Source organism: Monomorium pharaonis, chromosome 2, assembly GCF_013373865.1.
Source record: "Monomorium pharaonis isolate MP-MQ-018 chromosome 2, ASM1337386v2, whole genome shotgun sequence".
NCBI lineage: Eukaryota > Metazoa > Arthropoda > Insecta > Hymenoptera > Formicidae > Monomorium > Monomorium pharaonis.
In genome coordinates, this window is record NC_050468.1 from 3,341,832 (window position 1) to 3,359,114 (window position 17,283).

The following is a 17,283-nucleotide window of genomic DNA, read 5'->3' on the forward strand; positions in this document are numbered from 1 at the left end:
TGAAAATATTGTTTGAAAAGTAAACAAATTCCAATTTCAAATATTGTAGGAATGGCTTGCGATAATGCTTCCGTTATGGTAGGAAGTCGCAATTCTTTTATGACTAGATTAAAAAAAGAGGTACCGGCCTTCATTGTATTAAGATGTATATGCCATTCTTCAGCTCTTATCGCAAGTAAAGCGTGTTCAAAATTGCCGGATTCTTGTGAATATGTTCTACATGCAGTTGCTACATATTTTTCTGGTAGTGCTAAAAGATCAGCTATTCTATCTGATTTTCAATCATTTTTTGGAGTAGAATCACGTAAAATTTTAAAATTATCAGGAACAAGATGGCTTGTTTTACAAAAGTGTATTGATAGACTTTTCGATAATTGGAAAGTTTTAAAACATTACTTTAACCTTGAAACTTTAGAAAATAAAAATAAGACGGCAATTTCCATTTTTAATATTTTAAATGATAAAGTCATCAAAGCATATATGCTTTTTTTAAAATATATTTTAATGTTTTTTAACGTGTTTAATACATTATTTCAATCTAGAAAAATTTTAATTCATAAAATTGCTGAAAATAGTGAGCAGCTAATAAAGCAGTTGGGTCAAAATTTTTTGTTGTCTAATGCTTTAGAAGATATATCAAAAAACATATTAAATCCAAAAAATTTTATGCCGCTAAACTCCATTTATGTTGGTCCAGAATGTGAAGAATATCTCACAATTGAATGTCCCGATTTTATTATAGAAGTAAAATCAAAATGTTTAGAATTTTACACAACTGCATTAGACGAAATGTTACAACGGTTACCATATGACAATAACATCTTCCGCGAACTTAAATTTTTAGATTCTGAAGTGGCTTTGTACGATAAAAGTAGATTGATCTTTCCAGATTTAATAAATATAGCAAGACATTTTGGTATATCTGACATTACGACTTTAGCTTACGAATGGAGAATTTTACCAACAGTATTTAATGACGCGGACAAAATATCATTATCTAATTTAGAAATTGATAAAATGTGGAACATTATTTTTGAGAAAAAGAATTTTAATGATGAACCGTTGTTTCCAAATTTAGAGCAATTAGTATATGCTGTTTTATCGCTTCCACATTCCAATGCCGAAGCAGAAAGAATATTTTCTATCGTCACTGATGTGAAGAATAAAAAGAGAAACCGCATTAATGTTGAATGTTTAGATTCAATTTGTAAATTACGTTCACATTTTCAAGCTTATGATTTAGATTGCCGCAGTTTCCAAGTTGATTCTAGACACTTGGAACTGCACAATAAAGATATGTATAATTTATAAAAAGTAAGTCAAATATTAGAATCAAATATAATTAAACACATTTTTGTTTATTTTTATTATAATTTTTTAATTTGCAGTAAATTATATTAATATTTTTTAAATTTTATTATAATATTTAACGTAGCTAAAAATATTTTACTTTTGTAGATTTTTCATTGTATTGCTATTACTCTTTCCACATTTTAGAACATTGGTACTCTTTTTATTCCTTACGTTATCACTTTTATAATAATTTTAAGAATTGCTGTCACATTATTAATACATTACTTATTATTAATATTTTTTTATAATCGTAACATTAGCTTATTTTTTTTATTTTTTGTCTAATTAGATTTAACAATAATTTTCTTGCTTTGTGTGACAGTAAGTGCAATATCCCAGACAGCAGATGTAGATTATGAGAACAATAGTAGGATATTGCGAAAGTATATTGCAATATTCGTATAATATTGGAGATACGTCTGTGATATGCCGAGTATATACTCATAATGTACTATGTCCGCGTTGCCTTATCCCATAGAATTTCGCTGGCAGTTTGTGAAAATGTACCGAATATATCTCAAGAATGTTATACGTATGTCTAAAGTATATCTTCAGTATATTCACAATATGTCTACAGTATGTTCGCATTATATGGGCTCATGCATAATGAGAGAAATAAGGAACAAGGAATTAAACATACAGAATTAATTAGCAAGAAGAAAGAAAAAGAGGAATTAATCATTTCGCACATCAGGAAGCTATCGGGAGAAATGAAGTGTAATATCTGTTGAATACGCTGGGGTGCTTTGGGAAATTATGCTCAGATAATTGTAGTGTTACGTCCAGCCTTATAGGATTTAACTCTTTATTCGGTAGGAAGGATATTTCAGGGAGAACAGGTAAGGCAGGGAAGAACGTAACAAAACGTGTAGAATTCCCGTAGGCACACAGTTTAAGGAGGGTATGTGCCTCGGGTTGAACGCACTTTTTATGACTCAAAAATATAGGTCAACATGCCATAGGGCCGCTATAACCCGTTTCGAGTCGTACGTTCGTCGGTCCAAGTTTCGAGTCAACGAATTGAATCGCTTTAACTCGGGATCGGACCAGATGCAGTCTTTGTTCGGGATAGGCGAGGTCGTTATTAATTAAAATAAAATGATAAAGTTTCACATAAAATTAACAAAAGTATTTATTCTAATAACAAATAAAAATAAAAATAAAAGAAAATACAAATAAACGCTGAAGTCGTGGTTTGACAATTTGTAATAACGGTATAATCGAAATTAAAATGCATAATGAGTATGTATATAGTTGTACAAATATTAAATAAGTATATAGTGGGCGGAGAAAGGGAAACAAAGAGATTTTTTGTTTTTTAATTCTACAGTATTAACGGTAAACGCGGAGCAAAGAAATAGACGAAAGGTTTATTAAATGGTTGCATGGAGAAAACAGAGATGTTTGAAATTGTAAGAGGATAAAGAATAACGTAGGAGAGAGTGGGGGGGTGGAACATCTTCGGGTTTTAGAGAACTGATCTAGAAATAAGTAAGAGAAACAGGAGGAGCGGGGATGTTTCGAGGATCATACGGGGGTTCCTCGAGATTGAGGCATGGTGTCGGGATATCTGAGGATCACACAAAGGTTCCTCAGGGTCGTAGTATGGTGACGGGATATTCTGAGATTCGCACACGGGAGCCTCAGGTTCATGTAAGTGTGTGTAAACTTGAGATTCGCACACGGGAGCCTCAGGTTCGTGTGAGTGTGAGGGAATTATTTATAAATAATAGGAGGGTGTCTTAAAGAATTAAAATGGAAGGGAGCTGTTACCATGAGTAACGTAAAAACCAAAGAAATTATGATTGTGAGACTTACTCATTGTTGGTTCTCGAGCAAATTTGTCGGAATCGAATAGATTTCTTGACCGGATGGAACGGTACTAAAGTTTACTTGCGCACTGATTCTACATGATTACTAACTAACTAACTAACTCTAAAAAACGTAACTCTAAAACTTTAAACGTAACTGAACTCACAACTAACTACTCTCAACTAACTGATTATTACTTTCCATTACTATTACTGACTATCTATTACTGACTGCTAAACTCTTATTACTGGTACTCTCATTACTGACTATCTCTTCAAGATTTGGTATTATATATACAGAGTCTTACAGAGGGAGGATCCAGATGTGGGTGGTTCAAATATTCTAACTGGTAGGACTCTTTTTCAGGATTGTGTGGTGGGTGAATTCTAAGTTTTCTTATTGGAGAAATAGTTTTTCCTTTTTGACCAATCATACGTTGAGTACTCTGTCGAAAGTTTCTCTGTTTCTTCCCACATTCTTTCAATTTTATCGAAGGGATTCGACCTATCGCGTAGGTTATCTTCCCTTTGGGTTTAAGAGATAAATAATTTTTTTCTATCGTGCTAGACGTGCTACGGTATGGGTTGCAGATGGAGGAAACGGTTATTTATTTTTTGCTTATGTTTAGATACTTTATTGCTCATTTTTTGTGAGGAAACGTGAAACTTTGCTTAGATCTCATGTTTGTTTTTGAATTTCTATCTTCAGAATTTATTATTTGTTGACTCAATATTAAAAAGGAGTCGGAATTATCTACTTGGTCGTTTCGTCCATCTATGTTTGTCATTACGTTTCTAACAGACTAATCCTAGATGCATAAAAAATTATCGGAGACCGTTGAAACGGAATTTCTTTTGTAAATTATTAGTTTTTCTGACGAAGGGAAATCGTGGAGTCTGCCGGACGTAACAGTAGCCCAATCAGCAAAAAAATGTTTTTTTAACGTTTTTTTTTCATTGCAAAAAACATTTAAAAACCGTTTAAAAAATGTTTAAAAAATATTTTTAAAAACGTTTACTCAACGGGATAGATCCTTTTTTATTCATTAAAAAAAATGTTTTTTTAATGTTAAAACAATATTATTTTAACATTTAAAAAACATTTAAAAAATGTTTAAAAAATATCTTTCAAAACGTTTAATCAATGAGATAGATCCTTTTTTATTCATTAAAAAAAAAACGGTTTTTTATGTTAAAATAATATTACTTTAACATTTAAAAAACATTTTTTAAATGTTAAAGTAATATTATTTTAACATAAAAAAAAACGTTTGTTATTAAAAATAAAAAAAGTGTTTTAGTCTTAAAAAATTCAAAATTTTTATATTCCGAACTTCCAAAACCGCTTGAGTGTAAAATCTGAAAAAAATATTAATCAGACTTAACTAGTTTTTGTATTGTATTTGCTAAATACTCATTTGTTTGTATAAACAATTTTTTTAATTTCAATTTATGAATACAAAAGCAACAACCGGTAGTGTCTCACGTTGCGAGTGTTGCGACCATCAGCGTGCAATACATGTGCGAGAATATCGACCGACATATCGATCGACACATGAATCGATATGCGCCAATGCGCGCGACACACACTGCGCCTGTGCTAATTAATAAGTTTTGTCAAATCTGTATTGCGTATATATCGATATTAGCATATGTAATACATATATAATATAAATATATATAATAAACAAATGTAAAAAAATGTGTTTTACATAAACGTTTTAACATTGTTTTATCAAATATTTATTTTTTGTAATTATTAATTGACATTTATTTAATATTTATTTTACAATAAAAATTTAATTTTTTACATAAACATTTCAATATTTTGTAAATAACATTTTTCCCCATTTTACAATATTTAATAGTTACATTTATAAACATACATATTATATTTAATATTTTAAAATATTGTTTTAAAAATGTTATTTACATTAATTAAAAATTATAATTTTAAAAAACATTTTTTAATATTTGTTTCATATTTGTTTTACATTAAATTCACATTGGTTTTACATTAAATTTTTTTACATTTATTAATAATTTATAAATTTATATAATAAAATTAAAACAATTGTCCAAATTTATGTATTTAATATTTATCACATAAATCAAAATTAACTTCAGTACATATATCGATTATATTCATAGGAAATATCATATGTATAGCGTTGTAATGTAATAAATATTAACTTAATTAATATAAACAAGTGTTTTTTATATTTACGTTTTTAATTAGTTGTAAGTGTAAAATAAATATAAATTACATCTAAAATAAACATCAAATAAACGTAAAAAAATATTTGCTACATGTATGTTGTAAATGACTAATAAATATGAAATAAATGTAAAATAAATATAAAATAAACACGTTAAAAACGTTTATTTAACAAATGGATTTTAAATGTAAAATAGATGTTTTTTTAACGTGTAATAAATGTTTTTTTGGCAATGAAAATGTACAAATGTAAAATCAATGAAAAAAAAACGTTTAAAAGATATTTAATAAACGTTGTCTGCTGATTGGGAGGTTATAACCTAAATGATATATATATATATATATATATATATATATATATATATTATTATAGTTTACGTTACTATATTATATTTTATGTGCATATCAGGGTTATCTGAGCGTAATTCCTGAGAAAACCACGTTGTCCGTGAGTTTGTGTTTGCACGTTCATACCCTACACTTTACCACGTGTCTGCGTCACACGGCAGACGAAAATGCGTAACGTTACAGATAGCGTTGACGTGATTCACTTTCGATATTAGGCAGATATTTTGGAAATATGTGATAGATATACATGAGATATATCATAGGATATTTTACGGACGTTTTGAGTATATTAGATATAATCTCAGTACATTCAGTAGGAGTTGCGAAGTTGAGTCGCTATATTCTAAGTTTATCTTGAGGATATACCAAAATGACCTTCTACTGAGACGTTATATGAATGTTTTACGTATATTCGGTACGATCACAGAACATTCCGTATGAGAGTAAAATATTCGCACGATATCCGGTGCTGTCTGGGATACGTGCAATATTTTTTTTGTTCACGTTTAAATATTTTATTTATTAATTTTCATACGTATTTTTTAGTACATGACTGTGATTTGGAAATAGACGCGTAAGTGCTAAGCATTATTTATTTTATTTTTTTTATTATAATCATAATTTTTTAAAATTTTTTTTAATTTTAAATATTGCATGTTTTCTAAGTCATTATTATATTAATATTTATTGTGCATAGGACTATTTTCAATGTATGCTTTTTTCTAATTAAAATTAATTATTAAAGAGGGTTTTTTTATTAATTAGTGGGTAGGTGATAGGTGATAGTATCTTTTGCGATGTATCCCTATTGAATCTCACACACCCTGTAGTGCGGACTTCAGGGCGTCTTGTCCTTCTTGAAATGAAAATTGGAAAGTTATATTGCCTTCTGGCGAGGACTGGAAAATTATTATTTCTAGAAAGATCTTGTGAAGATTTTTCCCTCTTCCGTAAAAAAAAAAAAACTATTACATATATATATATATCATGTATTTATATATATTGTATTTAGATGGTTATATTTTATTTTTATTACATGTTGTTTTAATGTGCCATATTTATTATGTTTAATTTTAGTGCAAAAATGCTAATAAGATTTTTACAGGTTTTTTGTAATAAAATTTATGTAATAAATCGGTTGTAATTGTTACAAAAAAACATTAATAAATAAAATTTATTATTGTTCATAAGCGGGATTTTGTTTTAATATAAAATATTAATACAAACTTTTCTCTTTATAATTTTCTTCACATTTTTTTTATCGATGAATATTGGGACCTTTACAGTACCACTAAATATATACGTTGCTGCGCTGCGCCGCTGTTGCTCAGATGCGCGTGCGCGAGAAATATTTCGCGAGTTTCCATCACTGCGATCACACGAGGATCTTCGGTTATACGTACGCCTATTTCCGTTAAAAGTTCTTACGGATTCCATGATTGTGTTTTCATATCGTTTGGATGAAATAATGTTTCTTTTGAAGTGTGATGAAGACGAATCATATTGCATGGTAAATGACGAAGATGTCATTTTCAACGATGAAACGGTGAAAAAGGGAGAGACTGTTCGGTTCTATTACAACAAAAAACAATATTTTGGAGACGTCATTATGTTCTCAGGTTCGTTATTCTTTTCTATTAATTCTGTTTATAATTTGATAACTAACATATATTAGTATCTAACCTAATCTTTGAAATTTGGTATGCACGCTAGTTTTGAATTTCTTCGGATTTATTTCTTTTTATATGTAGATGACCAAGATGTAATTGAAAAAGAGCTGAAGAGAAGTAGGACAGAATATAAAATAAAACGAAGTAGCAATAAATCAAAGTACGCCCATGAAGAATTTGACATAAAGAAACCCGGCGATAACAAACTTGTTGGTAAAAAGAAAATGAAGACAGAAGAAAAAAATAGAAGAACAATATATACTCTTGTAAATATATATTTATTAATTATTTCTTATTTGTTATTAATCTTTAAAGGACAGAGGATCTATTTTAAAAATCTTACAGCTTTTCCTTGAGTAAGATTTATTATAAATCATTGTATTCTGTCTTAAAATATGACACTGTTTCAGTGCCACTATAGTAGCTTTCCATTCTGTTAAAACAAATGTATATTAACTTAAAAAAAAAACATTGACTAATTCTATCAAATTTTAATCTATTCAAGTAATATATAAAAATGTGTATATGTAAACAGTGTTATATTTAAAGCAGTTCAAATTGTTCATATTGCCAGTCACAAATTATTCGTTCATGATTAAAAGGTTCTTGATTTCATTGACCAGAGGGTTTAAAGTTTCATTAGAAAAAGTTTAAAAAATGAAATAATTTATTTAGTTGTACAGTATTATTAAGTTGATTTTTGTTCTGTAAATTTGTTTTATATCACTTAAAATTATGCAATAATAAAATTCACATTTCTAGGAAAATTCTAAGGTGTTCCAAAACATTACCCGATTGCTTTCGGGTATTATTCTATCATTGTTCTACTTTCCACGGACAACAAGGATAGAATGATATTCAAGAGTACTCGGGTAACGTTTTTGAACGCAGTCTAGATAATGAATATTTTATTTGCCACACTTCATTTAAATAAAAATATTATCTTTACACAAAGACTACATTGTTATATCCACACCACTTATTTTTCTATAACCAACTAAAATGTATTATTGTTTTATATTATATTATTTACATTTGCCAATTATCAGTATTATCATTATTGTTTTCCCATGAACAGAAAACTAAGAATATTGAAGAGACTGTGAACAGTAACATGTATGCGAAATGCTCGCGTGAGCTCGCGGTTATGCCCTGTGGATGTTCACGAGGGTGAGAAAGGGCGTCGTGGAGTCAGATATTAATACAATTTATTTTACTAATAAATTACAGCACGAAATGCGGAGATGTCTGTGGCTATCGTCATGCTATATCACAGAATGTCATTTTAATCACACTAGGATACACGTTGAGTCCTGTATGCTAACTTACTGTCCGATGAGCACTTGCGTGAGTCAATTTTATTAATCTATCACCTTAATGTGAGGATGCCCGTGAGCCGTGTTGAGCACGTGGCGCCGGCGCGCGCTGCGCGTGCTGAGCGATGAGAAGGTCCTTGTTGATGCACCGGAGTTGTCTGCTACGTTTTCTCCTTAGGCGAACGTGGCTGAGATGAGTTGAACGAGATGAGCACTAGAATCCCTGATGAATTCTCACAATTACTAGATTCACTCGATTTACTATTCTATCTGAGCTGCGTATACACACTAGGCCGGGGCCATGAGCACTAGAGAGTAGAAACTGAACGTGACCGCCAGCGCTACCGTGCGCTGTCGGCGTTTAGCGATCCATGCGCTCGGTGATCGATGGATGCTGCCACCTGACGGGGCGAGAACTAGTGAAAACTTCACTAATTCTCAAACATTCCGCCCGCCATCAGCAACTTCGTTGATGATCCCTACTCTGTTGATGAGATGGGCAGGACAGCAAGCTTGATCACCGGCCGAATGAGCGTTGTGGTGGCAGTTTTCACTGTCACCACTCTGACGAGTCCATCCTTGCCTGGGTGTAGAGCGGTCACACGAGCTAATGGCCACTTGCATGGTGGTAGTCTTTCATCAGTGATTAGCACCAAGGAACCAATCTTTATGCAGTTGTTCTTATGGTGCCACTTTGAGATTGCTTGCTGGCGTTGCAAGTAATGCGACGACCACTGTGTCCAAAATTGCTGGGCTCGTTGTTGTATGAATTGCCAGCGTGAGAGTCGAGAGATCGCTAGATCATCCAGGGATGGTTCTGGTATAGCTGTGAGCGGACTTCCTATGAGAAAATGTCCTGGAGTGAGCGCTGAGATGTCCTCTGGATCGTCACTCAGCGGCTCCAGCGGCCATGAGTTGAGAATGGCCTCTATTTGAGCAAGGTGGTGAGTTCTTCATATGTGAGTAGATTCTCTCCAATGGTGCGCCTGAGATGAAACTTTATAGATTTTACCACAGCCTCCCACTTTCCTCCCATGTGGGGAGAAGCTGGTGGGTTGAATTCCCATCTGGTATTATCCTGAGCCAGCAACTTGCTAATCTGCTGATGTTCTTGAGCGCCTTGAACGAACAGCCTTTTGAGAGCTGCATCTGCCCCAAGGAAATTGGTGCCACAATCGGAGTGCAGGGTGCGAGCTAGGCCGCGTCTTGATGAGAACCGTCGGTAGGCCGCGATGAATCCCTCCGTAGAGTAGTCGCAGACTACCTCAAGGTGTATTGCAGATGTTGTGAAGCAAACGAAGACGCAAATCCAGCCCTTGTATGTTTTGGCACCTCTTCCCTTCCAGGTTTTGAGGGCGAGTGGTCCGGCGTAGTCGACTCCTGTGTGAGCAAATGGACGTGAAGGCGTGACCCTCGAGAGAGGTAGTTGGCCCATCAATTGATGAGCACGGATTCCCCTCTGTCGAGCACACACAACACAGTTGAGTATATGAGATTTGACAGGAGCTCTTCTGCCTAGGATCCAGTAGTTCTGTCGGATGTGAGCGAGCGTGAGCTGGGTGCCTCCATGTAAAGTTCGCTTGTGAGAATTTGCAATTATCAACGAGGTAAAGTGTGAGTGACGAGGTAAGATCGCGGGGTGTTTACCCTCGCTTGAGAGAGACGAATAAGCGAGTCGACCTCCGACTCGAATGATTCCTTGAGCATCGATATAGGCAGTTAATCGAGTGAATGCGTGTGTCCTTGGGAGAGGCGAGCTGGCCTGGAGAGCTTGTAGCTCAAATGGAAAGCATGTCGCTTGAGTTGCCTTGATCCACAAGAGCCTTGACTTCTCCACGTCAGTTGCTGAAGAGTGTACGCTTGGTGACAAGTTGTGAATCTTCCGTAATCGTGAGATGAGTCTGAAGCATAGTGCTGTTATTCTCAATAATTTATTGAGGTCTGAGTACCTATAGATGATGTCCCACTGATATTCGGCTTTCGGCACAGCTGTGATCAATGAGATGCCGGGGCGCGATTCAGGGGAATTCAGCTCTTCAGGGAGATCTGGTTGTAACGGCCAGGAATCCGGTGTGAGTATCCATGATGGTCCCTTCCACCAGAGCGTATGATGTTGCAGTTGAGTTGTTGTCAATCCTCGTGAGGCACAATCTGCTGGATTGGACGTGCCAGGAACGTATCTCCAGTGAGCGTCCGGCGTGAGTTCCTGAATTTGAGCCACACGGTTCCTGACGAAGTCCTTCCAACGTGCTGCATGAGATTTGATCCACGAGAGTGTAACAAGAGAGTCCGTCCACAAGTGAGTTGCCGTTACGTCTCTTTTCAACGTGGCTTGGACGTATTGCATGAGTCGTGAGAGCAGCAGTGCTGCGGTGAGCTCGAGTCGCGGGATTGAGAGTCGCTTGAGAGGTGCTACCTTGGTTTTGGAGCACACAAGTGAGATCGTGGTACCAGCTGAGCTGTGAACGGAAATATATACGGCTGCAGCCATTGCCAGTTGAGAAGCATCAGAGAAGCCATGAAGTTCTACTGTCGAGTTGCTCGAAGTGTTAAACCATCGAGGTATTGAGAGTTTGGCCAAACTTGTGAGTTCCTCTCTGATGATGAGCCACCGCGATGAGAGCTGGGAAGGCAGTAGTTCATCCCATTGGAGCTTATGCAGCCAAAACTCCTGCAAGAGAATTTTAGCCCTAATCACCACTGGTGAGACTAGGCCAAGTGGATCGAATATCTGAGCCACTTCAGATAAGACGAGGCGTTTTGTGAGATGGTCAGATATAGATGAGCTTCGTGTTGTGAATGCGAGCATGTCCGTATGAGGTAGCAATTTTAATCCGAGTATGTTGGTTGCGCAATCGTCAAGTGTGAGCGTTGAGCCTTGGTCTTGACTGTTCGTAACAGCAGTGATAATGTCAGAATGAGTTGCGTGCCATTTTGCTAGTGGGAAGCCGCCCGCCATACAGAGATCCCGTAGTTGTAGTGCGACTTTCTTCAATTGTGGAACCGTGTCTGCGCCACCGAAGATGTCATCAACATATCTGCCGTGAGTAATGGTTGGCACAGCAAGAGGAAAGTTGTGTCCTTCATCCTCTGCCAATTGCAGCAGAGTTCGTACGGCTAAAAATGGTGCGGCCTTCGTTCCGTAAGTAACGGTGGTGAGGCAATATGGCACTTCGTTGAGCTGATCATCAATCCAGAGAATTCTCTGAAGATCCCAATCGTCTTCGTGAACCTTGATCTGCCTGTACATTTTCGTGATATCCGTGGCAAAGAGATGACGGTGTAGCCGAATCCAAATTAGCACATCTGGAATGTTTAGATGCAGTTTCGCTCCAGTATGCATAATGTCATTGACAGAATGTCCTGAGGTTGTCAGGCTGGAACCGTTGAATACCACGCGCAACTTCGTGGTTGCGCTGTCAGGCTTGAGTACACCATGATGTGGCAAATAATAATGCGGATGATGAGGTGAGCTTGTCGATACCTTCGTCATGTGATTGAGTACTTCATACTCCGTCATGAACTGCTGGTATCGCAGCTTATAGCTGTCGTCCCTTGCAAATCTTCGGAGCAGGCTCTTGAGACATTGGTGAGCTGAATTATATGAGCGTCCCAACACCGTGGGAGATGATTTGAGTGGAAGCCGGACCACATATCTGCCTGATGCGTCGCGTGAGTGAGTCGCCTTAAAATGTTCTTCACATCTCTGTTCGTCGGGAGTGAGATGACAGTCTTCTTTGCTGGGCACTTCCTCTTGTACCCAAAACTTCATTAACAACTCGTTGAGGGCGTCTTCCTGTCGGTGAACGGCAACATGCGCTGATGAGTGTGTAGGCGACGCTAAATTGACCGGTCCCATAACCAGCCATCCAAAAATAGACAACTGTGCGATCGGCATCGATGGAGAGTGCATAATGATGTTGGGCTTAATGACTTGCCCGTATGCGTCAGCTCCAATGAGCACATCGATGGACCGTGGTGTGAGAAAATCAGGGTCGGCCAATTTAAGATTCTTGAGATGTGGCCACTCTGGCCGTTCCGCTTCAAAGGATGGCAAAATTGTAGTGAGCGTCTTGAGAACGTGAGCTTGAATGGTGACAGTTGAGTTTGACTGAGCTGAGCGGAGTGTGAGCTGGACGATTCCTCGTGTCTGAGTGTATTCCTTGCCACCAATTCCCGAAATGATCGTGGCTGAGAATTGTCGAGGAATGTTGAGCTGACGGATGAGATTTTCAGTGACGAAGGTCAATTCTGAGCCTGAGTCAATGAGCAGCCGCACTGGGTGATGAGTGACTGATGAGCAGATCTGTGCCAAGGCTGTTGCGAGTAATGTTAAGCGTGTTGAGCGAGCCGGAGTTGGTGATTCGACGATTGCACCGGGTTCTCACTGGTTCGACTGAGTCGTTGAGCTGGCTGGTTGAGCAGTCTGAGCTGAGCCGTGTGCCTCGTGCAGCATAGTGTGATGGCGATGGTTGCACTTCTTGCAACCTCGCTGGCTCTTGCACGCCTTAACGTTGTGACGTCCAAGGCAATTAAAGCAGAGCCTCTTCGAGACGGCAAGCTTGTGCCGGTCTGCTGCAGAGAGATCCCTGAACCGGGCACACGTCACCACAAAGTGCTGCCCATTGCAGCAGTCACAGGGATACAATGTGGAAGCTGGATCGGATGCGGGCGTTTGAGACACTTGGTGAGCTGTTGCCCTTCTGGAGGACACCCGAGATGTGCCTGGGCTCGCTGAGGCAGGATCTGCCTCAATTCGTTCGAGGGCGCCTATCTTTGAATGAAGGAACTCTTCAAGTTGATCAAATCGAAGGTATTCCTTCATGGCACCTTGCGCAGTCTCCCATTGTTCTTTGGTAACTCGATCCAGCCTTTTGCTCACCTGATAGACAATGATGCAATCCCACATGTCCCGAGTGACTCCCAAGGCCTCCAGAGCTGAGAGCGCCTCCCGTGTACCAGCGATAACCTTGTCCAGGGCGGCGGCCCTGCGTGGAGCGGGGGTTGAGTCGCCAAATATCCTATCCAGATAAGCATGGATGAGAAGTCGTGGATTTTCATACTTATCGGAGAGCAGTTTCCACGAGGGCCCGAATGAGTTGCCTTGCATGGGTAATCCTCCAATGAGCTGAGCCGGCGTTCCCGACAAGCATGAGCGCAGGTAATGTAATCGCTCTACCTGTGTGAGACGCTTGTCGTCGATGATCATACTCCCGAAAAGATCCCTGAATTCCGGCCACTTCGAGTAGTCACCCGAAAAGCTAGGGAGCGAAATGTCAGGGAGACGAGAGTCTCTATTGAGATCTTCCGTGGCGTGTGTCCCCGTGGGAGCCGCGACAGCGGAAAGTGAGCTGCGGAGCCGGCCTATGTTGCGTCGAGCAGTCATATAGACTAGTGCCTCTTCGCCATGAGTACCCCGTGCAAAATATTCGTGATTGATGAGCGCCGCAGGCCACGACACTTCAAAATATGCGTGCTCCTTGAGAAATGCCTTATGAGTCTCTTCTAGGGTGTGCAGTAGTTGAGCGAGCTCCTCCAAGGAGGTCTCGTCATGAGTTGACGGAATCATTTCCGAGATCCGCTTCATTGTGGTGAGTCGACCGAGCTGCGTATGTACCTTAAGCGCAAGTTCGGCGGAAAGGCGCACAGGTGAGACATTTCGAGAGGACGCCCGTTCCTCCGATGGCACGTCTAGCTGCGGTGTGACAGGACGGTCGGCCTTGAGCTGTTTGTTCGGCTCCGACATGTTGAGCGAGTGAAAACCTTCCGCGATGAGCAGGGATGAGACGAACGATATTGGTTTTGAGAGGCTCGGTTGAGTAGGTCACGTGCTCGCTGCGTGATCACGACGTGATTCCTCGCACTTCGCTGGATGATCCACGATCCGGCTCGAAGGACCAAAATGTATGCGAAATGCTCGCGTGAGCTCGCGGTTATGCCCTGTGGATGTTCACGAGGGTGAGAAAGGGCGTCGTGGAGTCAGATATTAATACAATTTATTTTACTAATAAATTACAGCACGAAATGCGGAGATGTCTGTGGCTATCGTCATGCTATATCACAGAATGTCATTTTAATCACACTAGGATACACGTTGAGTCCTGTATGCTAACTTACTGTCCGATGAGCACTTGCGTGAGTCAATTTTATTAATCTATCACCTTAATGTGAGGATGCCCGTGAGCCGTGTTGAGCACGTGGCGCCGGCGCGCGCTGCGCGTGCTGAGCGATGAGAAGGTCCTTGTTGATGCACCGGAGTTGTCTGCTACGTTTTCTCCTTAGGCGAACGTGGCTGAGATGAGTTGAACGAGATGAGCACTAGAATCCCTGATGAATTCTCACAATTACTAGATTCACTCGATTTACTATTCTATCTGAGCTGCGTATACACACTAGGCCGGGGCCATGAGCACTAGAGAGTAGAAACTGAACGTGACCGCCAGCGCTACCGTGCGCTGTCGGCGTTTAGCGATCCATGCGCTCGGTGATCGATGGATGCTGCCACCTGACGGGGCGAGAACTAGTGAAAACTTCACTAATTCTCAAACAGTAACACAAGTAGCAAAAAAAGAAAAATGAAAGATTTGGACGAGTCTATAAATTCGTCTCGAAGTCTTTCGACGACGTATTCCTCTGATGAAGAGATAAAAGACAAAAAAAGTCCTACTAAGGAGAAACTTATAAAGTTGTTGGAGGATGCCAACAATATAATTACAATATTACAATCAACATTGAAAGGTAATTCATTACGCATGTATAAAAATATATTCTATGGACTTTAAATTTGTTTTTTATTATGTTTTTACAATATATTTTTTATTTATCAACTACGTATAATTAAAAAAATATATTTTATCGTTTTTTTCTTCATTACTTTAAAACCGTACAACAATGAGAAATCACAGAAATTGAAAATCAATTCAAAATAGCAAAAGGAGTAGGTGCAAGTTTTGAAATGTTCTTCATATGTATAATAATTTATTATAAATAACGATTTTTTTTAAGAGTTATGATATATGATTTGAAAATTATCAAATTTATAGAAAATTGAAGAAACAAACACTTTTATATACTTGAAAATTTTATGTAGATTTAACATAGATTAATATAAATTTTTTTTTAATTAAATAAGATTATACTAATAAGATTTTAATAAGAACTCAGTTTTTAATTAAAACTATAAATATTTAATTTTGATTATGTACAGATCTATATTAAATATTAATACTTATTTGTTAGGATAAGTAACGTTGAAAAATAACAAACAAGGAAACTGAAAGAAAGAAGAAGAACCAAATACAAAATAGAATAAAGGAGGATTTAGTTATTGTTGATCAGAGATTCACGCTTCGCGTCATACGACAGGTTCCGCTGGTGTGTTCAAGGATGTTCGGGAGTTTTCCGGTCTGTTCTGCTGTGTTAATACGTTGCCCGCGCACGTTCTTTTGTTAGCATAGCCAAGATGGGAGGATCGAGGACTCGGTCGAGGAAAGGGGGAAGAAAAGATGACCTATCCAAAGGAGATGACAAATTTAAGGCCTGGGTATTGAATTACTGCCGATCTGGATCTGAAAAAGAAACAATAAACTCCTCTCGCTCTTTTAAATCGGATGAGGGCGTATGCGAGTCTCCCTTTAACGTGTACGACACTCGAAGTGTCCGTTAGCCGTCTCCGCTACAAATCGGGCCTCAATGGCGTCTACGAGTCTCCCTTCGTGATTAACTCTCGACTGTCCGAAACTTCCCGGTCGACCAAACTTACGAATTCGACGTCGTTATTAACAAGAAAATCCACCTCGATCGCTTCTCACGAAAACAAAAAAAGAGGACCAACAGCACACACACCCGCACACACGATTCAAAGCCGACGAATTTTTGTATTCAAGCGAGCACCCGCCGAGTCACAACGCGTCTCAACCCAACAGCCCTCGCTCACCGCGCGTGCGCAGGTTTGTTTAGAAATTCATGTCAGTCACACCCACGCCGCCAGCGCGATACTCGCGCTGCACTCAACTGCACGCTCTGCTCTCTTCGTAGGTGTAGAGACGAGTACAGTTACAAGGCTCTTGTAACTGTACTCGTCATTACTGAAAACTAAAACTAAAAATATTATAATTATATAAAAATAAACTTTCTGTAATATGTTTTTACAAAAAAATTTAGTGTTTTATAGCATAATACTTTGTAAAAAAGTTTTCTTTTATATGTTAATATTTTTTATTAGCATTTACCAAATTAAAATACCAAGAAACAATTTGTAGAAGAAGACGACGAAACTACTAACGTTGCAAGTAAAGATGAGGGAAATCAGGAATTAACAGATCATCCTTTTCAAAATGCAAATAATCTACCAGTAAGCGACCATGAAGACCTAATTAATTACAACAATTACCAACTTTTTGGCGCTGATTGGATAAATGATAACGTAAGCTTTAAGAAACACAATTTTTTATTTTATTCGTAATAAGTTGAAAAAGATATTTCTTAATATGCATGTACTTTATATCATCTAGTATGTACATGTATCATCTAGATGGTTTTATTAGAAAACGGTATTTTTTGCAAAA

General features: G+C 37.8%; 3 protein-coding genes across 3 annotated transcripts; 1 reads left to right on the forward strand and 2 right to left on the reverse strand.

Moving 5' to 3' along the window:
* Window positions 1–6,898: 6,898 nt before the first annotated feature.
* On the forward strand, window positions 6,899–9,596 carry LOC114254046. The gene is made up of 2 exons (XM_028189513.2): window positions 6,899–7,349; window positions 7,482–9,596. The coding sequence occupies exons 1-2, from the start codon at window positions 6,995–6,997 to the stop codon at window positions 7,754–7,756; spliced, it is 630 nt and encodes a 209-aa protein (XP_028045314.1). The 5' UTR covers window positions 6,899–6,994; the 3' UTR covers window positions 7,757–9,596.
* Window positions 9,196–12,629, reverse strand: LOC105829693. The gene is made up of 2 exons (XM_012668735.2): window positions 9,742–12,629; window positions 9,196–9,667 (listed from the first exon to the last, which is right to left on the reverse strand). Exons 1-2 carry the CDS (start codon window positions 12,627–12,629, stop codon window positions 9,196–9,198), a joined length of 3,360 nt encoding a protein of 1,119 aa, XP_012524189.2.
* Window positions 12,630–13,096: 467 nt separating this feature from the next.
* Window positions 13,097–15,741, reverse strand: LOC118644530. The gene has a single exon (XM_036283209.1). The coding sequence runs from the start codon at window positions 14,460–14,462 to the stop codon at window positions 13,101–13,103; it is 1,362 nt and encodes a 453-aa protein (XP_036139102.1). The 5' UTR covers window positions 14,463–15,741; the 3' UTR covers window positions 13,097–13,100.
* Window positions 15,742–17,283: the final 1,542 nt, after the last annotated feature.